Source organism: Hemicordylus capensis, chromosome 2 (genome assembly GCF_027244095.1).
Source record: "Hemicordylus capensis ecotype Gifberg chromosome 2, rHemCap1.1.pri, whole genome shotgun sequence".
Classification (NCBI taxonomy): domain Eukaryota; kingdom Metazoa; phylum Chordata; class Lepidosauria; order Squamata; family Cordylidae; genus Hemicordylus; species Hemicordylus capensis.
The window spans coordinates 194,930,525-194,958,522 of record NC_069658.1 but is presented as its reverse complement, the minus strand read 5'-3'; the positions used below and the strand labels follow the sequence as shown (position 1 = coordinate 194,958,522).

The following is a 27,998-nucleotide window of genomic DNA, read 5'->3' as shown; positions in this document are numbered from 1 at the left end:
CAACCCTGTTTGCGGAGTTGCTTTATTAGGTTTGAAACCTTGCATTCATCCGCCTTCTCTTTCTCCCCAGGGTGCCTGGAAATATTTCCCCACCCTCTGAGCAAGAGCTGGTCCAACTGCTACACTGCGAGCAAGATTTGCATCACTGCTCCTATAGTATGGGATCACCATGCTCATAAAACTTCACATCCAGAATTCTGGAGGAACTGCTATGGATCTTTATGGATCACACAGCCATCGGGACTGGACCCACCAGAGCAGTGGTGACTGGGGCCCCCAACATTCTTGTAGGGCACAGAAAGCTTTAAACGCAAGCCCCTCTCCTGCCTTCCTTCCACTTCTCCTTGCAAGAACCCTCAGGCATGGTCTTCAATCCAAGCAGTTTGGTTCCCACACCAACCACATATTTGCTGTTCCTGTGCTGGATAAGACGAATGCCAAAGGATGGTGACCCATTTTGCCTAGCTGGGTGTGCAGTGTGCATGTTGTACCAGAGCAACAGCCATACTGCTGTGGAGCAGAAGAGAGACTCACCTTCACTTGCTGTCTTCTACATTGCTTGGTGCTGTCCTTGGGAGGAGGGCCCTGTGACTCTGGATGCTTTGCGGTTTGCCTGTGCTAAGGCTACTCCTGATAAGTATATTGTGGGTGGGTGGGAGCATGGGTAGGTTCTTACTATAACATGTGCCTGCTGGTCCTCTCACACATCTGCTTTGGATAGCTGGGCATGTAGAATTATTCCACTTGGCTCATGTGTCATGCTTTTCAGTGTCCGCTACTGAAGAAGAGATTCCATACTCTCTCCCAGAACTAAGACTCTACAAGAGCTGTAACCCTTCTCCCCATCAAACCTGCATTCCCTTCTTGTCAGCTGGAGCTGGATTCCCTGTCATGTATATATTTCAGAACTGTCCATTTCCAAAGCAATGTCAACGTGAGTCTTGGAGTGTAAATCCCGAGTATTTTACTGACTCTCCTCCCTAGCAAAGAAGTGGGAGTCCTGCCTACCCCACCCGCTAATGCAGTCCCTACCCCTCCTTGTTACCAAGGCTCTACCCCCCACCCCCCATCTGCTGGTGTCCCTTAAACCCCATCTCAGATCATGTAAGAGAATGGAAGTATATCTTAAAATAAGCCATAAAATAAGACTTTATTCCCAAATAACAAAATAAATAATCTACTGTACATTACAAATGAAAGGGTGCTAATTTTCTCTAGACAGACACCAAGGAAGAGGATGGGGACTGGAACCAATGGCAAGTGGGTTGGCTCCACTGAAGGTCAAAGGCTTTCCTGGACTCTCTGTGTTTGCACCTGTGTTTTCAAGGAAACTTTTTCTCCAGTAAAACTTGCTTCCATACTACTCCTATGGCCTCGTTTCTAGGGATCTAAGTTCTTGCTGTTCCTATTTGCACCCTCCTTGTGAAGCAGGGATTTGTGCTGTATTCCCTTGCAATGAGTAAAGGGAAACAGAAGCTGCCTCTCTCACGACTGGCCCAATCCAGTTGACAGTTCAAAGTCAGACAGCTGTTGGGGCATCAGAGTCCAAGAGGCAGGAGGCTACCCTGGAGAGCTCTCATAGGCCGACACAGTTTCCTCCCGTCACAGAACCTTGGGGCAACAGGGGCTGGTCAACATCCTGTGAAGTTTACACAACTTCAATCCCTTCCCTTCCCACCAATTATTGAGTAGGAAAAGAGGAATGGAATCAGGAAAGCCCTTGAGGGAAAGATCACCCTCACCCTGCATACATCCTGCAGGATAAGAGCAGCAACATTAATATTAGGCTTGGGGCCACCCAAGCTGGCCCTGGCCTTTCCAAAGGGCACTCTTCCCAACTGCTTCTGCCTAGGAAGTGTTAGACTCCAGAAACGCCTGCCCTGCCTCTCATTCAAGGCTCCCAGGGGACACTGCAGTAAATACCGCTGGAACTTCTAGCACCAGGCTAACACCAAGCCGCCACTGGTCAAGGGTGAACAAAGGAACAGAAAGGGCAATTCTGATGGGTAACCTGTCAGTGTGGGCGCACAAACTGGCAGGGGACAGCCTGGACTTTCCCATCAGGACTATGGCTGCATGGCTACTTTCCCCCAGTGTGGTTGTGCACCCACTTCTTCGTCTTTGTGCAAGTGCTCTGAACTGGGAGATCTACACTGCAAGCCAGGGCATTCAAAATGTCACATCGCCTTGGTGTGCACGGTTGGCGAGACAATGCTGGTATCTGCTCAGCCAACACGCGCCCTCTTTTGTTCTGATGATACTGGATTCCTCTCAGCTGCTCTTTCCTCTTCCTGCTGTATTACAAAAGGCAGGGAGGAAAAGGTATAGATAAGCCCCAAGAACGTGAGCTGACTGCCCCAGGAAAGGCAGAGCAAGAAACTGCCATAAGAGAGCAGATGATATTCTTTCTGGTCTCAACTAAGAGAGCACCTGACTACCTTTCCTCTTCCTTTCTGGAGCATCTACTGATCACACAAAGTTGTGGTGGAGGCAGGCTGACAGGCAAAAGGGCTTTAAAGTCCAATCTAATTGCTGTATCTCCAAATTTTCTCTAAACTGCAAAAACTAACCTGCTGCTTGACATGCCGTTGGGTGGATAGTTATCACCAGCCCACAAACCCATGGCAGCAATTAAATAAAATATGGTTGGCAGTCAGGGGTAAAATTCTAGCATCTTCTCTCTAGAGCAGTCATGGGCGCAAAGCACCTCACAGGTGTCTGGACAAGACTAAATAGTGATCAGTGACCACACCATGATAAGGTCAGTACCAAGAGTGGTGATGTCAGCAGGTTGTGTGTGTGTGTGTGTGTGTATTCATCCCAGTAGGAGCTCCTTTCAGCCTTGAATACAAGAGCTACAACAGAGTGAAAACTGTGCTGTGAAAAACATTAGGAGTGTGTGTGTGTGTGTCAAAGAAAATGGCTGTGGAGAGAATGTGTTGTATGTACACATATGGGAGGCATGTATGAGTCAGTGCGTGGTTGAAATAAATGTGGGCGTGGGAGCATTCGGAAATGCTATCAGTGGTTTTGAAGGCGATGCAGCTGAGAAGCTGAATGCCTTTCTGTCTCGGGCATATTGTATTTATGGCTGTGTACACCACAGTCCCAGGCCCCACCTGAGGGTGACTGCTGTGGTAGAGGCTAACTTTCCAGTAGCCCCTCATGGGAAAATCCAGCCAGAGATTTGGTCTCCCTGAGCTCATGGCTTTCGCATCACTATTAGGATCACAAGCTTCGTACATGATGCAAAAACAGAAAAGTAACTTGTGGCACCTTAAAGACCCTAACCCTTCTGGAAGTTGTTACATGATGCACTTTCCCCATCTGTACATTTCCCATGTTATGCTTGGGTGGGGGGGTGGGGCAGGCAGGTCCTCCATTTTGTGAAGAGAACTGGGACTGGGAAATGGGTGTGCTAAGATACAGTAGCTCCTCTTCAGTCAATGAAGCCAAGCATGCCTCCTTGTGGTGACACGGAGGATTGCACCCCTCTCCCCTGCAAGCGTCTCTCTTGATGTGCAACGCTGATGGGCACATTATTGCTTGGTGACTGAGCGCAAAGTTACCTGTCGCTCAGTGTCGGCTGGTGTCTGGTTCTGCCTTAACACTATTCCTTCTGGTCTCCAGTTGTGCTGCCGGGGGCTGGCACCGCTCAGAAAGGGTTTCCCCAAATTCTAAAATGAAAGAACAAGAGTCAGGAAGAAGAAATATGCACTCCTTTGTCCCTTACACTTAACCCCAACCACCATCTTTCTGCTATCTCCACTGTGAATTCTCTGCCTACATTATGCTACTGGTAAATGGATGATTTGGTTTTCAAGGAAAAACAAAGACATCTCAAATGTCTGGAGAGCCCCGCCCCCCAAAGGAAATGATTAAGACCTATTTGGTGTGGCAGCAGGCAATTACAAATTGATCTCTCGCTGTGTGTGTGGCGTTTGTTTTTTAAAAATACATCTTAGAAACCTCTGAGGGTGCAGGGTTGGAACACTGGCTCAACAACTCTGCTTGGCCCTGGAATTTCCACAGTTGGGCTGAATTATAATTAATGTGTGGTGAAAATGTGGTATAAGGCCTGCAAAACCCTGTTTTATGACAGGAAGCTAGTTCGGCTGATCTTGCACAAGAATTGCCTTGCTGGATCAGAGTCCGGGCCCATCTAGTCCAGTCAGACACTGGCCAACTAGAAGCCTGTGGAAAGCGAGGCATAGTGAAGAGAGGACCACCATGGTTTGGAAAGGGCCAGAAATTGCCCTGGCTCTGCAGAAGTATGGAACTAAAGCATAAAATCCCTGCAAGGCTTACAAAGCTGACCCTTCCTGAATTATATACGATCACCTCTTTTGCCTTCCTCTAGGATCTCCGTTTCCTGGGCAACAATTAATCACGAACCTCTGGAGTGGCAAGCTAAAACGCACCAACCCACATATTTCATCCAAATTTGCAAATCTGTTCAGAAATCTGAGCTCCAAAATAGAGAGCAAGCCTCCCACACCAGCTTGCCCTTCACCATGCACCGCTGCACCCTGTCTCCACTCACTGCTGTTCATTTGTAGTATTTTTCTCTTTACTAAAAAGAGGGAGAGAGATGTAGATATCCTCTATACAGAACTATGTTAATGTCATCCTCCATTCTAATTCACCTGCCACTTCCTATCCCAGCCCCGAGTCCCCCATAATATTATTTTGCTGATGCAGATCAAGCCCAGCTGGAAGTCCAGGGAAATGAGGCTGCTTACCTGGTCCCTGGGGCTTTCCTGGCAGGCACGGGCTGAGTCGTCCCACCCTCTCATGTGATACCAGTCGGGCCAACCGTAACCCTTCATCCATCAGAGTTTGCTGCAGGATATGACGACTCCAGAGCCCGTGAGCAGGGAGGCTCAAAAGTGCATCAGGGGCAGTGCTGGGGGGTGGTGTAAGCCGAGGACAGGACCCTGTGGCTGTGGGAGTAAGAGAGAGAGAACAAGAATCAACAGGGTGTGCCTTTATCTGGAGCAAGATGGACTGAGCCAGTGGCATAGTACATCCAGAACAGGAATTGCTCTCCAAATGACCCAACCTCCTCCAGACCCCACTACCAAATGATAGCGACTCAAAATGGCCGATACAAAAAAGCCAGTTCCCAACAAGCCATCACTCTAGTATGACCAAAAACTGACAGGACCCATCCAGATTCCAATCCAGAGGAGCAGTGTGCTCCAGCCATGACATAGGAACATAGGAAACTGACCATTGGTCCATCTAGCTCAGTATTGTCTTCACAGACTGGCAGCGGCTTCTCCAAGGTTGCAGGCAGGAATCTCTCTCAGCCCTATTTTGGAGAAGCCAGGGAGGGAACTTGAAACCTTCTGCTCTTCCCAGAGCAGCTCCATCCCCTGAGGGGAATATCTTGCAGTGCTCACAGTTCTAGTCTCCCATTCATTTGCAACCAGGGCAGACCCTGCTTAGCTATGGGGACAAGTCATGCTTGCTACCACAAGACCAGCTCTCCTCCCTGGTCCTGACACAGGTCCCCTAGAGCCAAGAGATTCTGAGCCGCCAGGGCCTGTTGCTCCTCCTTCAGTCACTCTTCCAGAGGGTCCCGAGACCCCTCAGGGTCGGCAATGCTGTCCTGCGGGAGCAGAGGCAACACTGTGCCAGGTCCCCCAACTCTAGCACCAGAGGCGAACTGTTCACCTGGCTGTTCAGAGCCGCCTCTTCTTCAGTGGGCCTACGTGGGAGGAAGGGAAAGCCAGCTCAGGGCTCCAGGCTGCTATCTAACCTTCCCACCCGAAGCCAGCCTTTTCTGGTTCAACAGCTCCTTCATCAGGCTCTGGGCTCCAGCCTTGCTTCCTCGCCGGACCCAGGGGCATGTCCAGATACAGAACTCGGGATGGGATCACCAAGGGCAGAGAGCAAGGTTATACCTCTCCTTGGGGAGTCTTGCAGTAATATTTATTATTATTTATTTAAAATATGTACACCCCACCCCTCCAGTGCAATTCTACTTGGGGTGGCTTCCAGCAATAACATAGACACAGATACAATAATAAAATTAATTTTTTTAAAGAAAAAAGTCAGATTAAAAACAATTATTGGGTTCAAATTAAAACTGAAAACTATAAAAAGCTTAAAAAAAGCTAAAGAACCTACCAGATATAACAAAATAATGGTATTAAAAAGGTGTGTTTTAAGATGTTTTTTAAAAACACTGAGGGAGGGAGCATGGCTAACAAAAGTGTTTAAACAAATACAATAAAACAATACAAATAATATAAACCAAGATCAAGACAAGAATAAGAACACAGCAGCAGATAATCCCAGAGAGTAATAGCATGTGGTTAAAACTATACCTTTAAAAACAAACAAACCCCTCCCTCCTTACATAACCCATACATCATAATGATAGACATCTTGCTACTGAGATATAAAACAGAGCAAGTCAAGAGATACATTTTCTTGGATCGAGTACAGAGAGAAAATAGCTACACTTCCTTTCTACCAGATGAAGACTTCTGTGTAACCCCAAAACCTTACATACTATTCAACCAGGATGGATTCCCATTGGTACCGTAAACATTTCCTAAATTATATGCATACTAGTTTATTTTATTTTATTTATTTAGTTAACATTTTTATACCACCAAAAACTTGCATCTCTGGACGGTTTACAATTAAAATCATTTAAAACATTAAGTCAATTCAACAATTAGAATCATTAACATTAAAATCATTTTAAACCAACATTAAAAATTAAAACCATTAATCTAATTCAAAATTAAGGATACTCTCCTAAACTGGGGGAGAAATGCATAGAAAAATCTTAACTGTGTTGGTCCATTAGAAAAGCAACCCAGAAGCAGGGTAATAGAATTAACAAAAAACACATGACAAAGTAGCAAGCAGGCTTTCAGGAGCTCAAAAGTCTATATGATATTTTGTCATGCAGGAATGTTTATTCTGTGTTAAGCAGAATTTAGCCATTAAACCAAATTAATTTACAATGAAATAGAGTATTTGCACTATGCTTTCTCAGGCGGATATATAAAAACTATGCATGTATAAACAGATGAGTAATGTTATACAGTATGCTTATTTAGTGGATAACTGCTCATTATAAAACTGCACTCTGAACATTGTGGCCTCCCCTTCCTTCCAGAGTTTCTGCTTCCTGCTTCTTTTCTGCTCTTCCTGCCACACTGCCCAGCTCTCCTGCCCTAACCCTATCTCACCCCTTACCTCAGAAGAACAAAAGACAGTGAGGAGAGCTGGTCTTCTGGTAGCAAGCATGACATTTCCCCCTAGCTAAGCAGGGTACATCCTGGTTGCATATGAATGGGAGACTAGAAGTGTGAGCACTGTAAGCTATTCCCCTCAGGGGATGGAGCAGCTCTGGGAAGAGCAGAAGGTTCCCAGTTCCCTCCCTGGCAGCATCTCCAAGACAGGGCTGAGAGAGATTCCTGCCTGCAACCTTGGAGAAGCCACTGCCTGTCTGTGAAGACAATACTGAGCTAGATAGACCAATGTTGGTCTGACTCAGTATATGGCAGCTTCCTATGTTCCTACAGTGGGGGCCCGTCTACTGAGGCAGGGTGAGGTGGTGACTGCAGATGCAGCCAGACTGCTGCCACCATGGGTACCACCACTGCACTGCCCTTCCTCACTTCACTGGGCCACCTTGTTCACTTTCCCCTCCTCATCCCCTTGGGGAGCACCTCTTCTCCCCCAACAACCCGAGCTAGGGATTCTCCTTCCACCATGGCCTGGCTTGGTGGTAGTCTGAGAGTGCTTGTGTGCCACTGCTTCAGCAGCATGTCCTGAGAACGTGGAGTGCCCACCCACAGAGGTGGGAGGGCATCATATTATCTTTTGCCTCAGGCAGCAAAATGTCCTGCACTCCACCAGACAAGAGAGCTAACAAGCCCAGTGTCTGGACAGATGGCAGGGTCTTTGCAAGTGCATCTATTTACAAACAACTACAGGCCCAGAACTTTCCAGAAGCAAGGACTTGTCAATAGCTGCTGGGCAGTTCACTTTATTTTCATCAGATGAACTGTCCTTGTTTGTTTATGGGGAGTCAGTAACAGTAATTTGAGAACAGCATAACCACAGAGCTCAGGTAGTTAGAGCCTAAAAAGAGTCAAATATAAGGTTGGCCAGGTGGACCAACAAAAAAGAAGTGCTTTTCCACACAGCGCATAATTAATCTATGGAATTCTCTGCCACGGGATGTGGTGATGGCCACTAGCTTGGAGGGCTTCAAAAGGGGTTCAGACAAATTCACGGAGGAGAAGTCTATCAATGGCTACTAGTCTGGTGGCTACTGGCCACCTCCAGCATCAGAGGCACAACGCCTCTAAATACTAGTTGCAGGGGAGTAACCGCAGGGCATGCCCCCTCACCTCTTGCCTGTGGGCTTCTCAAAGGCATCTGGTGGACCACTATGGGAAATAGGATGCTGGACTAGATAGGCCTTGGGCCTGACCCAGCAGGGCTGTTCTTATGGCACAATGGATGATCCTCTTCCTAGTGATATAATAATTAGGGTTTGTAGATTTAGTCTCCTGGTGAAATACAGGACAGTAGCCAGGAGCTGGGTCCCAGTGCCTAGGCAGTAAATATGCTAAGACATGACTTTCTCTTCATACAACCCATTGTTTTTGACAGAGGATCACTCATTCAATTTTAACCCATTAGGAGCATCAGTTAAATATGCTTGTATTCAGGGCTGTTTTTTAAAAAGAGAAAATTATGATTATTTAACCTACTTGATTTAAATTAAGAAAATCTGAATTTCAATTTCAATCCACCATGTCTTCAACGAACAGAAGCTGGACCATTATTACAGCAGCCTACCAGACTATTGATTATGGCAAGAATCCCTATATTTTTCTCTACTCTGAAAACAGAAAAACCATCATTTATGTTGGGGCTGATACCTGGTTGGTCCCCTTCTGTGGGAGGAGCAACCGGGAATGGAAGGGGACAAGAGAAGCACTTCTGTGCATGCAGAATTCAAGGACGAGAGCCACGTTGAGTACATGTTCGGATCCTACTGAAGCCTCTATGAAAATGTGGCTTCAGCTGCCTTTCAGTTCTGGGTAAAGTGAAAACTTGCAATGCCTTCCCCAGCAAACCTAATCTGATAAATGTTGCCTTATCTCTTTGGCGCCTCAAAAATGACTGTGTCAGGAAATACTTCTCCATGTTGAGACCTGCAGAGCTTCAACACACTCCCTCATCAAAATACAGGTTCAGCTGTAGCAACACCAAATTAGAGGCAGTAAACTGAGAAGTGGAAAGCCCCGTCAGGAAAAAGAAAGGAGGAACTGATTGCTGTAGTTCAGCCTGACAGATTGCACTTTCTCTTCTGTATGGCTCTGTACATAATGAAACTGCACTGAGTCAGACTTCTGGTCCACCTATTTATTTATTTCAAGGATTTATACCATTTTTAGTACAACATTGCCATTTTTAGTACAACATTGCCACTGCCCCCAACACACACACACACACACACACACACACACACACACACACACACACACACAGAGCAGTTTACAAAAGTTATCATCATGATCTAGCCCAGTATTTGCTCTTTCCCTACTTTCAATACTGAAGACTTGCCCAAAGTGTAGATTTTTAAATTAGAATTAAAACAAGTAGCGGGAAGTCCCAAATACGTCTGCCAGTACCTGCTCTACTCAAGGTGTGATTAAATGGTTCGAAAAAGAAGTGTGCGTGTGAAGAATTCAAACAACAAAATGTACAGATACTTCTAGATAATTCAAAAAGACGTCCAAATAAGATTAGAAGTGAGGGTTATGAAGTGCAGATGGGTAGAATATGTCCGGAAACTACACGCAAGTCAAAGCATGTTCGCAAAGAGCAAGTAAACTGCTGCAGTAGAAACAGAATTCCAGTCAAAAGGGAGGCTATTTGTGCAGGGATGGCACCTGCCCGTCTGTGAGATGCAAATCCATCTGTGGCTTGCTCTGAGCTTCCTCACTACCCTGCCGCTGGAAGGCTTAACCAAAGCTGGGAGCCCAGCCACACTCACCTTGTGGGTGTCCATCTAAGCTTTCGCCTGACAGGCTGGCTGTGTCTTCCTCCACACTGGATCGGTACTGAGGCAGAAAGGATTCACAGACTAGAGGAAGTTCAGGGCGGCTATGCTCTGCAACCTGCAAGGAGGGTGATTGATGGGCAGAGCATTACAGCTGGGTATACAACCCTCTGGCTATCAGCCCTCCCTCCCCCTAACTCAAAGCTGAAAATATTGCTTAAGAGTCCCAGGACACCTTGCTATGACCCCAATAGACAAGACTCTCCTTGCAGACCTGGAAATAGAACTCTAAAGCTTTCCCAAGAAGAGCCCAACTGGATGACACGAAAAGTCCATCTGGTCCCGCATCCTGCTTCCCACAGTGGCCAGTGAAATGGCTCCAGAAAAATCATAAGCAGAGCTTATGCAGCAACAGTCCTCTCCACGGGATTATGAGAAATCCAGGTGAAGGGGGAGATGCTGTGTTCGTTCTGCTAAATGAGCAAAGACACCCTTTAAAGTGGTGATTCTCTTATATTTAGCAGGGGGAGAGCAATTGGCCCTATCCAACCCCAGCACAGCATCCCTCCGGTGGCTGTTGCTGGTGTCTACCTTATGTTTCTTTTTTAGACTGGGAGCCCTTTGGGGACAGGGATCCATCTTATTTATGTATTATTTATTTTTCTGTGTAAACTGCTTTGAGAATTTTGTTGAAGAGAGGTATATAAATATTGGTAGTAGTAGTAGTTCTTGTTCTCTCTCTCTCTCAGAGGTTATTATAGGAATTCCAAAGACCTCCCCTGAGGCTGGACGCCAGGGTGATGGGCCAAACATATGAAGCGTTCAAGTGGACTGGTGCCTCAGGGGCATGTACACTCTCCAATCCTATAGCATCCACCCATGAGCAAAAACTCCAGTTTAATGGAGTTTCCCAGCACTGTTCATTCTACATGTGCAAACACACACAAGCACACTCATGGGCCCATATTCAAGAACACATGTGGTGCACACAAGGACGTATATATGCTTTAAGTACACAAGCTACAATACATCAGAATGTATACTATGAATACTCACTTCCTCCCACAATCATGGGTTGCGCGGATGTTACAAGCACAATGTTACAAGCATAGATTTGTAGTGCGCACCCTACAGGCAAGCAAAGAGGTCTGACTGCACAATACATGTGAGAATTCTTACGTGCTCATATTTTGCCATAGTTGGCATCCAGCATGCGCACACACGCACGCTCCTGCACTCACATTACCCTCAGGATACGGCCATATACTGCAAACATATGTGTCACATGCCAGTCTACATACCACAAAGACACGCACATGTAGGGCTGCACATGTGTGCAGGCGCGCGCACACACACACACACACACACACACACACACACACACACACAGAGGAGTATTTGCTGCCCAGTTCTTAAAACTAGAGTCAGCAGCTCACAACCCAGAGAACTCTCCAGTTTCCGAAGAGCCAGTAGCCACAAACTAGGAAAGAGCCATAGCTGCTCTCACCCAGTTCTTCCCACAATTCAGCCCTGTTGTTCCGTCTCTGCCCCTGCCTGAAGGAGCCGGCAACATTCTTACTGGACCCCATTTGTCACACATCACCAGTGAGAAGGGAGGATGGGCAAAGGAACTACAAGAAGAGCTAGGGGACAGGAGTAGCCATGACAGCAGGCCCCTTCAGCCTTGTGCAGCTGTTAACAAGTTGTAACCTGGCAAACCTAGTAGGAACGAGTGCACAGCTACAAGCCTTGCAGTGGGGGGGGGGGGGGGAGAGAAGCACTTGCAAAAATGCAGCTGTTTTGGGATTGCAGCCACAAGTTTGCAAATGTCAGTGCATACATGTGCTTCTTGGCACATTTGCCACTTAAAGGCACAGAAATGCACATACAGCCATACCATTCTTGTAGGTTCAGAACACATACACGGGCACCTGCAATGTGCCTTTCCATATACAGAAGCGCCACATTCATGCATAGAGCACATCACATCAATCTCCGGCAGGCAACTCTTTTTTTTTTTTAACATAGGGGAAAGACTGAGCTGAGCAGAGGGCTACAGCCAGCCTCTGGAGCAAATCAAGGCCTGAGTGTAAACAAGGTTTTGATCAAGACCTCCCTACCTATGCTGTTGTGTGAGCAAAGACACACGTTATTGGGAGCAAGCAGCTCAGGTACACTAGGGAAGGACTCTGCCACGGCACAGAGAACAATTACAGAGTCCTTTGCATGGGGGAGAAAGCAGCTGAGATGCACAACAGGCAGCTGTCCCTGGGAGCATGAAACATGTTGGAGTAGATGGGAAGCTTCAGTTGGGCTGCCACTTGTCTCTCCCCCAAATATACCTACCCATCTCTACATCTGTGAATATGTATGTCATCATTCAGCATAGAACATCTCCCCTATGAGGAAAGGCTACAATGTTTGGGGATTTATTTTTTTAAATTTTCTTTTAAAGACAGCTAAGAGGGGCATGATAAAATCAAGCGTGGTGAATAAAGTGGATAAAGAGAATATTTGCCTCCGCCCCCAACACTGGAACCTGGGGTCATCCACTGCTTGACTGGCAGGAGATCCAGGACAAACGGAAGGAAGTATTTCTTCACACAGCACAGAGGTTCTCAAATTTGGGTCCCCAGATGTCGCACTACAACTCCCATCATCCCCCTCCAGAATGGTCAAAGACCATGATGGGAGTTATCGTCAGACAACATCTGGGGACCCTAGTTTGAGAACCCCGAAAGAGCACAGAATTTTTGGAATTCACTCCTCGATGTGGTGGCAGCCATTGGGCTAGTTGGCTTGAAAAGGGGTATTTAACACATTCATGAAGGATCCCTGGCTCTTAGTCACGGTGGCTACATAGAACCTCCAGGCTTTGAGGGGGTGGACTCCTCAGTATAGGATGCTGTGGCATACAGTGGGGGAGGGCTATTGCACTTTAGCCCTCCCTGTGGGGTTCCCAGAGGCAGATCTGACTGACTACTGTGGGAAGAAGGATGCTTAACCAAAGACATTCTCACACTTTTTCCGCGAACCACTTGCTTGGGATCTTGATGGACCACTTAACACCCCTTTTTTAATTCTACAGATCATAGCACATCTAATATAAAATAAGAAAGAAAGAGAGAGAGAGAGAGATCACAGGATGAATTACAGATATTCTCAACTGTTCTGCAGCCTTTCTGCAGATCTCCTAGATCAGAGCTGCATGACTTCAGCCCTCTTGCAGATGTTGAACTACAACTCCCACCATTCCTGACTACTGGCCACTGAGGCTGATGGGAGTTGTAGTCCAGCAACCACTGGAGGGCTGCCCTAGGCAGATCTCAAGGACCACTGGTGGCCCAGAGACCACCGAGTTTGAGATGGACTTCTGGTCTGATCCAGCAGGGCTCTACTGATGGTCTCATGATCAGGTATGTCATGCTTGTTTTGAGCACTTGAAGTGCATCACATGCATCTTAGCACTGTGTAGAGCCCGCCTCCATGGCTTACCTCCTGCTTGAGCCGCTTAGGTTGCCCAGCGCCACCCTCATCTGGATGCAGTCTGAGAACAAAAGACACCATGGGGTCAGAACGCCCTATGAGGCATCCCCTCCCTGGAAATTATCCTTAGCCTGGGCACAGAGGGATTCTCTAGGGTGGCACTTGGGACTGATTTAAATGGGAAGTCAACATAAAGTGACCCATGCTGCATTCCATACGAACCAGCGTGGAGCCAGCGTGGTGTAGTGGTTAGAGTGCTGGACTAGGACTGGGGAGACCCAAATTCAAATCCCCATTCAGCCATGAGACTAGCTGGGTGACTCTGGGCCAGTCACTTCTCTCTCAGCCTAGCCTACTTCACAGGGTTGTTGTGAGGAGAAACCTAAGTATGTAGTACACCGCTCTGGGCTCTTTGGAGGAAGAGTGGGATATAAAATGTAATAATATAATAATAATATAATGTGCCGCCACATGCGTAACATTGCACCGTATGTCAGCCACTCTTCTGGATCACTGGAGCAGCAGGAAGTTAGCACTTAGTGGGGAGATCATTAGCATAGCTAGTCACCCCTGGTTCACTCCACTCTCTGCAGAGCTTAATTCATACCAGGGCTCAGCAAACCACAGTCAAGGCATCTGTCTTCAGTGACAGAGCTGAAGCCTGAAAGATGTGAGGAAAGGTAGATGAAAGTGTCCCTGGGCCGGTGCAGAGTACATTTCTTTTGCCTCTGAGTAACTACAGAGAGTCTCCAACTCATAGGGGATTAGGGAACAAGGTTTTTAGGTCAGAAGGTAGCCTTTTTAGACAGACTGGAGCCTTGGCACTCTCCACTCACCACACTGGCCTGGAAGGGACAGCTGATCTGAGCAAAAGCTGCCAAAACAATATCTTTACTGCTGCCCTGCATCTTTACTTATCAGCATCACAAGAGTGTGAGGCTATTCACACAACTGAAAGCTGGGTAGGACAAGTGTCCTACGCCGGTCTGGTAGCTGTGCACACTCCCCAATTTTCAGTTGTATGAGAGCAAACAACTAGGTAGGAGGAGGGAGAAGTGACTGTGTGGGAGAGAGGAGCTGGGTAGGACAGCACCATCCTACCCAACTTTCATACTCAGCCTTTGACCAAGGTAGGAGGAAAGCTGTCCTATTCAGCTCTTGTGTCTCACACAATCATTTCTCCTTCTTCTTACCTAGTTGTTTGCTCCCACAACCGAAAATTGGAAGCATGCACAGCTCCAAACCTGGTGTGACGTTCCAAGGGGGTGGAGGGGAGGAGGTGTGTTCCTGGCCCTTTTTGACTCCAAAATCTTGGGGTGAGAACAGCCAAGTTCAGCCTCAGAGTAAGCCAGGGGAGGAGGTGACTTCAGCCCCTTAGTCCTCCTCCAGGCTCGCTATGTGCAGCCGACTCCCTCTCCAAGGTAACTCCAGCTCCTATGCTCAAGAGCAGCCCTCCTCACTGGCTGCCTTGGCTTTCAGTGCCCTAGTACAGAGTTGACAGGGCTTCAAGCCTACTCCAAGCCCCGCCTACTCCTCCCGGGTTTCACTTCCTGCCTCTCCTAACATGGCAACTCCACCTGAGCTGTTGCCTTCCTGCAGCTCTCCCTGGTTTGCCTGCTCAACCTCACTGGGACCCAACAGGGCTAGAGTCATCTCACCCCTGCTCCCTTTGGGGGAAGACAGAAGCCCCAAAAGAAGGATGCCGCGCTCCCCAGGCACCATGCTGGACTCCACCACAGGGCCGCACAGGCAACCAGGTAACACGGCATCCCGACACCTGGGTAGAACATTTGTCCTACCCAGTTTTTGGTTGTGTGAACAGCCTCTGTGTGGGGCGGGGGGTGGAGGAAGGAGGATAGCCTGGCTCTGAGGAACCCCCAGGGGTTCGACCACTGGCAAGTACTTGAAGGTTGGGATCTCACCTGGATCCTTTAAGTGAGGACAGATAGCTGCTCTCTCGGGCCACCTGGCGTGACAGCGAAAACAGCTCCACACGACGCAGCAGCAGGGAGTTGTCTCGCAGGCAGAACTGGGCGGCAGCCTCATTGATGGTAAGCTGGAAGAACAGAGAGAACAGAGTGTTTTTCTTGGGAAGCAGAGAGCCCCAGAGGTGGTAGTCTGCTGCAAGGATATTGGTCCCCACCAGGGCTTTAGAGTGACACACTGGCACTTGAGGCAGAGGGTGAGGAACCAGTGAGCAAAGGAAAGGGGAACTCTGCAGAAAGAAAGGTAGCAATCCAGGTGACTAGGTGAATACTTCTTCAGGACAAGCAGCTTGTTAAATACTACAGAGAAAAGATGGGTGAAGGGGCACCTCAGAGCAAAAAACCTGTGGAAGACTGAAAGCACATTTATGATACTAAGCGCTTTTCCAAACAAGGCAGTGAATTTTCTCAGTGAACTTGGGGAAATCCAACATGTTTCAACTTGGCTAGTGTAGAAAAACTGTCTCCTCAGCACTTAAGCCACAATCTTTTGTTACTGGGCAAATGTGCCCTTCGCCCATACCTGGAAGGTCTTTTGTGCTCGTGAGGGCTGTCTAGACAAGTATCTGACTGACTAGTGTCTGCGCCGTGACTGGCGAGGAGTGGCACACACCACCCAAAGGGGGTTCAGTTTATTAATTTTTTAAATGAAAATTTTAAGAATTTTAAAATGAATACTCCCTGCTGCAGGAGCAACCACAAACCGAGAACAAACGCAGGCCCAGCTCCCTCTCCTGTAGTCAGTGCCAGGCACTTCAAGATAAACACAAGTTCTACTCTAGGTGCCTGCCCTTCAAGGGCCACTGGGAGGGGAGTTCTAGAGGTGAAACTAAACAAGAAGGGAAGCACCACACCCACAACAATGGAAAGGAAAAGCAGGAATGGTGCGAGGAAGATTTATTGAAAAAAACTGAATCCCGACAAATTTTGAAAGTCTTCATCTAACACAATGCAAAGCAGACTGTGTGATTTTTCAGTCAACCCTCCTGCTACCGTTCCTGCTTTTCCTTTCAGGGGAGTAGAGGAAGACCTACTTTACTGAGCCCCAGAGCCAGCAGGAGAAGCTCAAGAGGAAAAGGCTGTAACCCTATGCATACATACAGGGGACTAATCCCGCTGAAATTAATAGGATTTACTCTTGTGTAAACATGCATAGGATCGCGATGCCTCTCATGCAGTGTGTGTGTGCGTGTGTGACTGGAGGGGAAGGAGAAATAGCTGGGCGCAGAAGAACAGTGAAGTGCAATCATAGCAAGGGAGCCTTTGCCAGGCAGCAGTTTGTGTTGCTAGATTGTTGGTGGGGGTGCAATCCACATACAGTGTGGTGAGCCCAGAACATTCTATGGGCACCCCTGGCTCCCCGTCTCCAGGGCTGGAATACATAACCCTAGGTTAATAAAAGCAAAGAAATGACCAACAGGTGATCCCTGGGCAGTAAGGGCCTACCCCCTCATATACCACATGGAGACTGGATTGTGCTTCTTGCACTGGTTCGAGGTTCCCTCTGCTTTGACACTTGGTTCGTAACGGTCCAAAAATGGTATAAAACAGAGGTTCTGATTTGGGATGGGACAGAAGAACATACTGCCAACGTGTCCCTATTTCCCCATTCAGGTGGATGGGAAAATTGGGACATGTGGGCAGGTATGGAAGTACGCTCTAACCATCTATTCCCCAGTCCTTCATTCTTCTCTGATCAGCTGATCAGACTGCTGATCAGTCTTCCCTCCCTAACCCACTTCCCTCAACTCACCTCATGTAGTGTGAGCTGCTTGCCCTCACATCGCCGGGCCTCACCCCGCCCATAGATGGCGCTGTGACGCCGGATCTCTTCCTCTTTGCGAGGGTCGCCGTTGTCCATCCGGAAGATATGCCCTACTGTTTTGGCCAACTTCTTGTTCAGCTTCATGAGGGTCCTCAGCTCGGTATCACCACCACGAGGACAGCTGCGCAGAAGGCGCTCCACACACTCTGACACCGCCTGGGACAGCTCCGGATCTAGATGCTCTGTGGACGAGGGGTGCTCACTGGGTGACGATGCCCCACCTTCCTCTTCAGACTCCGGATTGCCCCACTGGATTGCAGGCAAGGGGGATAGCTTCTCTCTCGGCTCCGAGGGGCTCTTGGCAGGGGAGGTACCATTGGCTTTGCTGGGAGTCTCTCCAGGGCTAGTGTGCCCATTGGTCAGTGACTTGCGCCCCCCTGACTCAGAGATCTTGAAGAGGGGTATGCTGCTTACAGGTATAGAAGGCACTGGCTGGTTAAAGAGCCCAGGATTGGTGGCCCACTCTCGCAGGGCCTTCTGGAGGCGCCGGACATGGAGTGGCTTGGTCGCCATGCCAACCAGAGCCATGATCTCCAGGAACTCCTCCTCGCCTGCCTCACAGAGCTGCTGCACATCATCACCACCCTGCTGGATGAAGGTCTCATAGTAGGAGAGGAGGTTGGCTCGCTGTAGGACCCGATAAAGCTGGAGTTCACCCAGTGTGCGTGGCAGGGACAGGGCCATAGCCAGCAGCCTGCAGAGGTGACAGAGTGGACACTGTGACAGCAGAGATAATGGCTGAAGCAGAGGCAATGGAAGTGTACCTCCCCACTCCTGGGTCAAAGGAGGCACCCTTCAGCACAATTAGCATCAGGGGAAAGTGGTGCAGCATTGGGGGGGGGGGGTTTGTTAGAAGAGAGAGTTCTAAAGCATTGCTCTTAGCACCGCAGTAACCTCTTCTGGCCACTAGAGGCAAGATGAGATGTTAATAGGTCTCTCTTGGTCAGTTAAGAGTCAGAACTGTTCACTTGTTGTTGAACGCTAGTGCCTGTTTGAGTATGTTGTTCAGTGACTCTCAGTATGTTGATGTTTTAGTTTCTTAATAAATCTTTATTTGTTTTTTGAACTCAACGTACTGTCTTCAGATAATCTTTTGGGCTAAACTTCTTTTCCACCAGAGCATACTCCGCTGTGTGAGGGTTTTAATGTTTCTCCTCACATCTGTCAACAGGGTTATGGGCCCAGAGCTCTGAGACTGGTGAAGAAAGTAATTCGCCTGAATAAGAAAACAAAGTTTTGTCAAAGATGGAGAAGGGACAAGTACTAAAGAGGATTGAGAAGTTACAAGGTCCATATGTTGAGCTGTGGTCCTGTCAGAAAAGGAGAAGACAAAACAAGCCTGGGATAGTGCAGGTGATAAATAACTGGCATAATTTGTTTATCGGCGAGTGACTCTATATTGGTGCATTTAAGAAATAAACAGCATGCAAAGGCCATGTGGGAGACCCTTTCATGTAAGAATTATATGAAAGTCAGCTGGCTCCAAGGTGCATAAAGATGTGTAATAAGAAACTAAAGGAGGAAGAGGATCTGTCTAAGCATGGAAATGAGATGTTGGAGACTTCACAGCAGTTGCAAGCATAGGGAATAATTTTGATCAATACAGTTCAGATTGGATTGTTATTGAACAGTCTTCCTGAGCATTTTGAGCCAATTGTAAATCTATCAGAAGCCAAAGATGATTTGAGTTTGGAGTTTGTAATAAATTACTTGGAAGATTTTAATTTGCATAGAGGCAATGAGCAGCAACTAAAGTCAAGTGAAGAAAGTGCTTTAAAAACTTATCAAAAGAACAAAAAGTGTTTTGACTGTGGGAGTTCCAGACATATGAAGGCTAAATGTCCTCAGAACAAAGAATCTACAACTAAAAAAGAGATGTTACTACATTTCAAGAGGAGTGAGTCACCTAAGCATACAAAGAAAAATGCATGGAAGCAAGGAGAGATTAAGTCTGACAAACATAAAACATGTGTTGTTAATACAGAGAAGAATTTAAGAGCTAGTTCTACAAAATGTAATGCTGGAATTTATATTGATTCAGGCGCAACCAGCAATTTAAAGGAAGAGAAAGATTTACTAAGTTGGACACAAATGATAAGATGATGATGATGATGATTTTAAATTTATGTCCCGCTCTTCCTCCAAGGAGCCCAGAGCCGTGTACTACATACTTGAGTTTCTCTTTCACAACAACCCTGTGAAGTAGGTTAGGCTGAGAGAGAAGTGACTGGCCCAGAGTCACCCAGCTAGTTTTATGGCTGAATGGGGATTTGAACTCGGGTCTCCCCGGTCCTAGTCCAGCACTCTAACCACTACACCACGCTGGCTGCCCATTTTTCTAGCAGACAGGAAATGACATAGCTGAATATCTGAAAAAGGAGGGCATTGAACATCAAATGACAATGCCATATAGTCCAGAACAAAATGGCGTTGCAGAAAGAAAGTACCGGTCTTTAATAGAAATGGCCAGATGCATGCCGCTAAATACTGGACTACACAGTACATTTTGGGGAGAGGCAATTATGACTGCTACTTATTTACAAAACAAATTACCTACTAAAGCTATAAGTACAAACACCATTTGAATTGTGGCATGCAAAGAAACCTAATATGGAGCATATTATAGTTCTTGGCTCAAAAGTATATGGCTATGTGCCAAAGATAAAGAAACAAACCTAAAAGAACCAAATTCAACTGCAGGTGTGAGGAAAGGATATTAGTTGGCTGTGCACCAGAATGTAAAGGGTATAGAATACTTGATCTTGCCAAAGAAACCATCAAAATGCATCACGTGGTGTATTTAGATGAAAAGGAAAAGCCAACTGCTGATGAAGCACCAGATATTAAATCAGACATTCAGATGTAAAGGAAGCTTGACAAGAAAAATCAAAGAAAGAAGTTGATGTAATTATTGTGCCAACTATCCAGAGCAAAATGAAAGCGTTAAGGCTCAGTCAGAGATAAGGTGCTCAGCAAGAATCAACAAAGATATTCCAGCAGAAAGACTCTCATATACTACTAGAGAAGAAAATGTGCAAGAGCCTAGTACATGGGAGGATACTGATAAAATGCCAGATGATCAAGCCCACAATTGGAGAAAAGCTGAAGAAGAGATCCAGTCTCTACATAAGAATAATACTTGGATACTTACAGAGCTGCCTATGGAAAGAAAAACTGTAGGGTGCAAATGGGTTTTCAGACTGAAGCACGAAGCAGATGGAGATGTCCAACACTATAAAGCAAGGCTAGTAGCTAAAGGATATTCTCAGAAACATGGTGAGGATTATGATGAAATGGTTACCCCTGTGGCAAAACATTCTATAGGAATGCTCCTTTGTATTGCAAGGAAATGTACATAGACCTTTTAGATGCCAAAATTGAATTTTTACATGGCGATATTGAAGAAAACATTTACATGGAGCAACTGCCAGGGTTTGAGGAACCTGGTAAGGAGGGGCTTGTGTGTAAGCTCCAAAAGAACATTTATGGTCTAAAGCAAGCAGCAAGAACCTGGAATACAAAGCTAAATCAGTTACTAGTTAAACAATGCGTTTATTCAGGGAAAAGCTGACTTTTGCCTATATTCAAGGTTTAGAAACAGTAGATGGACTTATATACTAAAATATGTTGATGATTTGTTTGTTGTCAAACCAGAAAAGATAGTGATGAAATTGTAAAGCATTTAAACAAAGAAATAGAAGTAAAGCAACTGGGGAACATTTCCTACTATCTCAGAAAACAAATAGAAAGAGAACAAGATGGAGGTTATCTTCTGATTCAGAAACAAAAGATAAAAGACCTTTTAGAATGTCTGGGTATTACAGATGCCAAGGAAGTCAGCACTCATTTTTTCCCCAAGCAAGATGCAAACAGCGAGCTTCTTTTAGACAATGGGCAATATAAGAAAGCAACTGGGAAACTTCTGTATATTGCTACAGTAACAAGACCAGACATCGTAGGAGCTGCGGGAATTTTAAGCAGGAAAATGAGTACACCCATCAAAAATGATTGGACTGCAGTTGAAAGACTGGGCAGGTCCCTTAAAGGTGCAGTTAATCTAAAACTGAAATTGCCAGCAAGTAGTAATCCTAGGCTAGTTAGTTATGTGGATGCAGACTGGGCAGAAGAAAGATCGTAAATTCACAAGGGGGTACCTGTTCTTTTATGGAGTGGCGCACTTGGTGCAGTCGAAAGCAAAACACTGTTGTTCTTGCCTCTACAAAAGCAGAACTTGTGTCAGGCAGGCACTCAAGCTTGCCAGGAGATGGCATGGATACACAAACTGTTGCAGGACTTTGGAGCCGATGAACCAAAAACTGAATTGTTTGAGGACAATCAAAGTTGTATTTTGCTTTCACAAATGGAGAAGACAAAAGAGCCAGCGTGGTGTAGTGGTTAGAGTGCTGGACTACGGAGACCCGAGTTCAAATCCCCATTCAGCCACCATACTTGCTGGGTGACTCTGGGCCAGTTACTTCTCTCTCAGCCTAACTTACTTCACAGGGTTGTTGTGAAGAGAAATCTAAGTATGTAGTACATCACTCTGGGCTCCTTGGAGGAAGAGCGGGATATAAAATGTAAATAATAATAATAATAATAATAATTCAGAAGACAAAGCATATTAACACAATATACCATTATGTATGTGATGTACAAGAAAAGGGTCCGGTGGAGTTGAAATATTGTCCAACGGAGAAGATGATAGCCAATGTGCTCACAAAACCATTGCCAAGAGATCATTTTCTAGAATTGCAAGAGATGATGGGAGTTGTTGAGTGTTAGAAGTGAGAATTCTAAAGCATAGCTCTTAGTACCACAGTAACCTCTTCTGGCCATTAGAGGCATGATAAGGTGTTAATAGGTCAGTTAATAGGTCAGTTAACAGGTCTTGGTCAGTTAAGAGTCAGAACTGTTCAGTTGCTGTTTAAGGTTAGTGCCTGTTTGGGTATGTTGTTCAATGACTCTCAGCATGTGATATTTCAGTTCCTTAATAAATCTGTATTTTGAACGCAACATACTGTCTTCAGATAATCTTTTGGGCTAAACTTCTTTTCCACCAGAGCATACTCTGCTGTGTGAGGGTTTTAATGTTTCTCCTCACACCCCTCAACATTTTTGAAGGACACATCTATATCCAAATAATGTTTTGTAAGCACAGTCAGAATGCTTAAATACCCGGTCCATATAAAGACCCATCATATTTATCCTTTCCCTCAAGTGACTATTCCTATTCAATGCATGTACAATCTGTGCACAATATACACACATACAGATCTGTATGTGTGTAGTTATGCTATGTTACGAGTTATGCTATGTTATGGCCTGTGGTCACAACAATAAACTTATTACTTACCTCACAGTATGCAGGTACTGTTATTCACACATTATGTTCAATGCACATACATCAGTACACTCGCCTGCATTTAGGGGGCCTGTACTCAGGTTTACTTTTTAAATGAATGCATGTGCAGGCATTCACACAAAAACACATACATGTATACAAATCTGTATTCATGTACAACATAATGTCTCAACAGGGCTTACAGTACATGGAGACAGCTGCTGTCACTTCTGTGACCACAGCAGCCAGAAAAAGGGTGCACCCCCACATAAGTAGGTGGTTCACACTGAAGCTTCTCCATGTGGTTACATATACCCTAGAAAATAACAAATGGAACAAACACCATTGTGTGAACTGGTTCAAACAGTGGTTAAGGAATGGGCTTTCTCCCTAAATGCCCCCTTTCTCACCATCCTCCTACGGAACTGTGGCTACTTCGATTGTGAGCCCTTTGGGGACAAAGAATCACATTAAATAAATAAATAAATAAATAAATAAATAAATAAATAAATAAATAAATTTAGTAGTAGTAATAGTACCTGCTAGTAACTGTAATAGTAACTGCTATTACAGCTACTATTATTTATATACTGCTTTTCGATAGAAAAAGTTCTCATAGAGGTTTACACAAAATAAAATAAAATAAAAATAATAACTATTATTATTATTTTGTGTAAACCTCTATGAGAACCTTTTCATCGAAAAGCAGTATATAAATAATAGTAGCCGTAATAGCAGTTACTATTGCTGTGACTGTGAGTGCAGACCAAGGTGTGGTATGTATTTTGGATACATGTATCTGTAATGAATAGGTGTGACCTTGTGTAGGCTCCCTAAGTGGGGTGCTGCCTTGTTTCACACCCAGTTCATTGCAATCTTCCCAATGCAAGTGAGGCCCAACCCTGCACTGCATCCTTTCCCTCTCTTCCACACTGAAATTCTGACTGCACTCTAAAACATCAGCGGGTACGTCAACCTTTCTCTCTGTCTGAGGGGTGCGTGTGACTCCTCGAGGGTGACCTTTACCTTCCACTGTGACTTGCCATGACACCTCCCGCAACCACACTGCAATCTCCAACTGCAACATACACTGCATCTATGCAGCAGTGGTCCCTCTAATTTTTTTCATCTCTGAGTGGAATGAATTTTGTTCTGGGTGGCAGTATCAAGGCAGTGTGTGTGTGTGCACCTGCATTCAGAATGGAACCTCCCTGATTCAACCTGAGTGGGGTCGAAAATGAACTGAGCAGACATCCAAAAACCTGTGAGCGCACACACATGCGCACGCCTTAGAGGGAACAGAGCTATGCAGCCTCCCCCCACCCCAATCAAGATCTTGTCCTATTTCAACTCTGCACAGCCTCCATCCCAGCCTGAAATCTACATGATTTGCAACCCCTGAGAACTGGGCAAAGACATGGTGGCTCTCTTCTACTGAGCAGGGAGAGAGCAATGGTCCCGATCCATCTCAGCCTGGCATCCCTTCCCAGCTGGCAGTTGCTGGTGTTTCCCTTGTGTTTCGTTTTTTTCCCCTTTTCAGATCAATGTGAGCCCCTTTGAGACACGGGGCCATTTCATCCTCCCTTTTGCTATCTAAATTGCATGGAGAAGTTTTGTTGCTGCTGTTGAAAGGCCGTATGGAGAGATATTCATAATGGCAATCACTTCCACATACCCTGAAACGCCCCAAAATGGGCTGAAACCACTCCAGCTGACACTTCTCTTCCGCCTCCTGCCCTTTGGCCCGCCCCTCCGAGTGTCAGCGCCAGGCTTGTTCTATATTAGAACATCTTCCCAAGGCTCTGTTACTGGCACCTTCCCCAGACTCCCAATGGGACATTACACCCTGCACTAAATCCCAACCACCCTCCAAACACATACAGAGCCTGAATCTTACAACTACAATCCAATCAGATACTCACATTTTATTTTATTTATTTTTACATTTATAACCTGCTCTTCCTCCAAGGAGCCCAGAGTGGTGTACTACATACTTGAGTTTCTCTTTCACAACAACCCTATGAAGTAGGCTAGGCTGAGAGAGAAGCGACTGGCCCAGAGTCACCCAGCTAATTTTATGGCTGAATGGGGATTTGAACTCGGGTCTCCCCGGTCCTAGTCCAGCACTCTAACCACTACACCATGCTGGCTCTTGTGACTACACCACTCACATGTCTCTGGTCTGGCCTCATACCACCGCCCCCCCCCCCCCCGCATGCACACTCACACTACTATAGTCTCCATCCACCCATGGCCTGCTTTGCTTTTATCCTGCCTTGCACAGACTCTGGTCCCCTCAGCCCCCGCAGCTGGGCCATACAAGATGTGAAGCAGCAGTGGCCCAGGAAAGATTTGCTGCTCCTTGGGCACTTCTCACTGGTCACTAATGGTCATTATTTTTATTTTTAATTGTTTCATTTTTCTAGAGCACTGCAGGGAAACACTGGAGCCGAGGAATGTGGTGATGGGGGCCGGGGATATGCTGGGGGAGGTAACTGAGCTTGCTGATCACGGCTGGGGGAGTGGAGAGGGGGAGGCACCAGCCAGCTCACAACTTCATCCCCTCCACGGAAATGCCATGCCTTCCCCCAAACAGCTGCCTCTTCTGACAAAGGCATCAAAGGCTGGAACGTTATGGGAAGGTTTTGCTCCATCTAGCACGAATACTTCAGATTCCTCCCCCCCCCCCCAAAATGTCAGCCTTACCAGGGTAGTGGCTTTGCTCTTAGCATCCTGCCATACCTATAAAGTATTGGTAAACGTATCGTGTGTGTGTGTGTGTGTGTGTGTGTAATGGCACTCTGCCCTCAAAAAGGCCACACATCCTTCCTTCCCACTGAGCTAGCGATCACTCACTAGGGCTCAACTTCAAGTTCAGATCCGGTCTGCTTGTGAAGGGGAGGCACCAAAAGCTCATCTCTGCTCCCTCGGTAGAAATCATCACAACATGGGAGTGCCTCTGAGCATATGCAGAGCATGCCACTCGGAGCAACCACCACCGTCACGATTCCTACATTTCTAGGGTGACAGGAAGCCAGCCCGCAGTGTCAGGAGGTGTGGCTTCCAGGAAGGCTTGAGCCCCGGCACCTGTCTTTCGACCAACATATTTGTTACTGCCTCCCGGGAGTGGTGTGGTTTCCCTTCGGATCTTAAGTCTCAGAGCGAAGCAGCCAGTTAATTGAAGAGATGGGGAGAGAGAGAGGGAGGGAGGGGGACGACGGACTGCCCCGCTTCCGAAGCCATCTTACTTACTCTCCCCCCCCCCACCCCACCCTGGGGCGACCAGCTCCCAGGATCTCCCCTCCCTTCCACCGTCCCCGGCGCCTCCCCCACCCCACCCTCTTTCACTCACTCGCTTCCCGCTGCGATCTGACGGCGCTGCTGCTGGATCCCTTCGGCGGGCGCGATCTTGGGGCATGGACGGCCCGGCTCCTGGCCTTGCGAGTGGCGCCTTCTCCTCCTTGCTTCGTGGGCAGAGAGCGCGCGCCAGCCAGAGTGCGAGGCGTCTGCCTGGGCTGCCCTGCTCGCCCCAATGGCGCCGGTCCACCCGGGTGGCGGCTCTCTTTTCGTCCGTCCGTCGTCGCTCCTCTGCCCGTCCCCCCTCTTCCTCCTCCTCCTCTCCTCCTCCTCCTCTCTCTCTGCGCGCCTAGGCGCTGAGCCTTTGGCACGGAATTGCCTCCCACGCCGCCGGATTTACAATGGAGTGGCGGCGGCTCCGGCTCCGAGCTGCTGCCGCGCGTGGGAGGCTCCGGGGGCGGCAGGCAGCTCCTGCCTCGGACCAGAAAAACTGCAGCGGCAGCCGAAAGGAAAAATACCCCTCCCCTCCTCTCTCTGTCCGATCTGCCCATGAGCATGCATGGAAGAAGGGGCGGCTAAGCAATGCAACATTCACTCCCCCACCGACTCCTCCACGCATCCGCCCTCGGCCTCCTCCGCTCCTCTTCAGCCGCCTTTCCAGGTGTAGCTGCAGCTTGGAAAATACAGGATTAAGCGTCCCCTGCTGACGGGGGTGGAGAGATAGTGCAGTTTTGCTCCCCCCCCGCGCGCTTCTGAATATTGCACCCCGCGCTGTGCATGTCCGGGGATGGTGTGGGCATGCCCCTCAAATGTGCAGGACTTTTGTATACTTTAAAACAAAACGTGCGTGTTTGTGGCTTCACAGCGGTGGGCGGGTGCTGTCCCCCTCCCCATGTATATAGGAGTAAGATGTGCATGATATTGCAGTTGCACATGTGTATGTGTGTTGTGTTTGGATGTGCAGGCTTATGCATATGCATATAGAAGTGACTGACTATGGGAGGCGGACATGCTCCTACATATTCTTGTGTGCACGTTTGCGGGTGATTTATGCCCATATATTAAGCGTGTGCAGTGCAACAAGCGCCTAGGCAGGTTAGCTGAAGGGCCGAAAGGGGCGGGGAAAGGGGAGAGGCAACACATATTTTCCCGCTCAATCTGCTGGAAACTAACTTTTGGCTAGTTTTGCTCTAATAGTTTTCTGTCTAATTCAGGTAGTTTTGACTAATTAGAATTAAGCAATGTTCTCCCCTTTTCTTAACAAAAATCATATGCCTTTCTAAGCTGACGGTTTACATAATATCTGAATACTGAATGTACTGAAAACATACTAAACTATTTTTTATTTCCAAATACTTTGAACCATCCTGTGAAAACGTGTGTGTGTTGGGGGGTGGGACCCAGTTCTTTTAAGGTTTTACTTAAAAACCATTCTTTATTTTATCCTGATCTCGACAAAGCGATTCCATTTGGGGTGGGAGGGAGAGTCACACGATTTTCATTTAGATGTATTTGCTCTGCCAAATGATGTGAATACCTCAACGGCATAAAAAAAAGTGATGCCCCCTTGTGCCTGATAGGAGAATCACCTCTGTATGAAATGTCATAGGAACTAGGAGGAAGCCACCTTCTACTGAGTCAGATCATTAGTCCTAGCTCAGTATGGTCTACTACACTGACTGGCAGCGGCTCTCCAAAGATTAATGCAGGACTCTTTCCCAGCTCTACCTAAAGATAGCAATAGCAATAGCACTTACATTTATATACCGCTCTATAGCCGGAGCTCTCTAAGCGGTTTACAATGATTTAGCATATTGCCCCCAACATTCTGGGTACTCATTTTACCGACCTCGGAAGGATGGAAGGCTGAGTCAACCTTGAGCCCCTGGTCAGGATTGAACTTGTAACCTTCTGGTTACAGGGCGGCAGTTTTACCACTGCGCCACCAGGGGCTCAGTGGTAGGTACTTTCTTTTACAAGGATCGGGATAATATATTTCACATATATTATCCCGAT

At 47.0% G+C, this 27,998-nt stretch overlaps 2 protein-coding genes across 6 annotated transcripts in view; one reads left to right on the top strand and one right to left on the bottom strand.

Moving 5' to 3' along the window:
• STAT6 (signal transducer and activator of transcription 6) overlaps positions 1–1,363 on the top strand; it is a 177,949-nt gene extending 176,586 nt beyond the window's left edge. For all 4 annotated transcript variants that reach the window (XM_053294032.1, XM_053294030.1, XM_053294033.1 and 1 more), the window contains exon 20: positions 71–1,363. In XM_053294032.1, the coding sequence (XP_053150007.1) occupies positions 71–179 (109 nt within the window). In that variant the 3' untranslated portion in view covers positions 180–1,363. The remainder of the gene's footprint in view (positions 1–70) is intronic.
• NAB2 (NGFI-A binding protein 2) lies at positions 1,132–26,362 on the bottom strand. Of its 2 annotated transcripts, XM_053294034.1 has the most exons (8): positions 26,038–26,166; positions 17,273–18,038; positions 15,457–15,590; positions 13,544–13,595; positions 10,043–10,166; positions 4,743–4,943; positions 3,570–3,677; positions 1,132–2,294 (listed from the first exon to the last, which is right to left on the bottom strand). In XM_053294034.1, exons 2-7 carry the CDS (start codon positions 18,026–18,028, stop codon positions 3,577–3,579), a joined length of 1,368 nt encoding a protein of 455 aa, XP_053150009.1. In that variant the 5' UTR covers positions 18,029–18,038; positions 26,038–26,166; the 3' UTR covers positions 1,132–2,294; positions 3,570–3,576. The 2 variants fall into 2 exon arrangements, with proteins under 2 accessions (XP_053150009.1, XP_053150010.1); XM_053294035.1 differs by having other exon boundaries at positions 1,132–3,677; positions 26,038–26,362.
• Between the last annotated feature and the right edge of the window lie 1,636 nt (positions 26,363–27,998).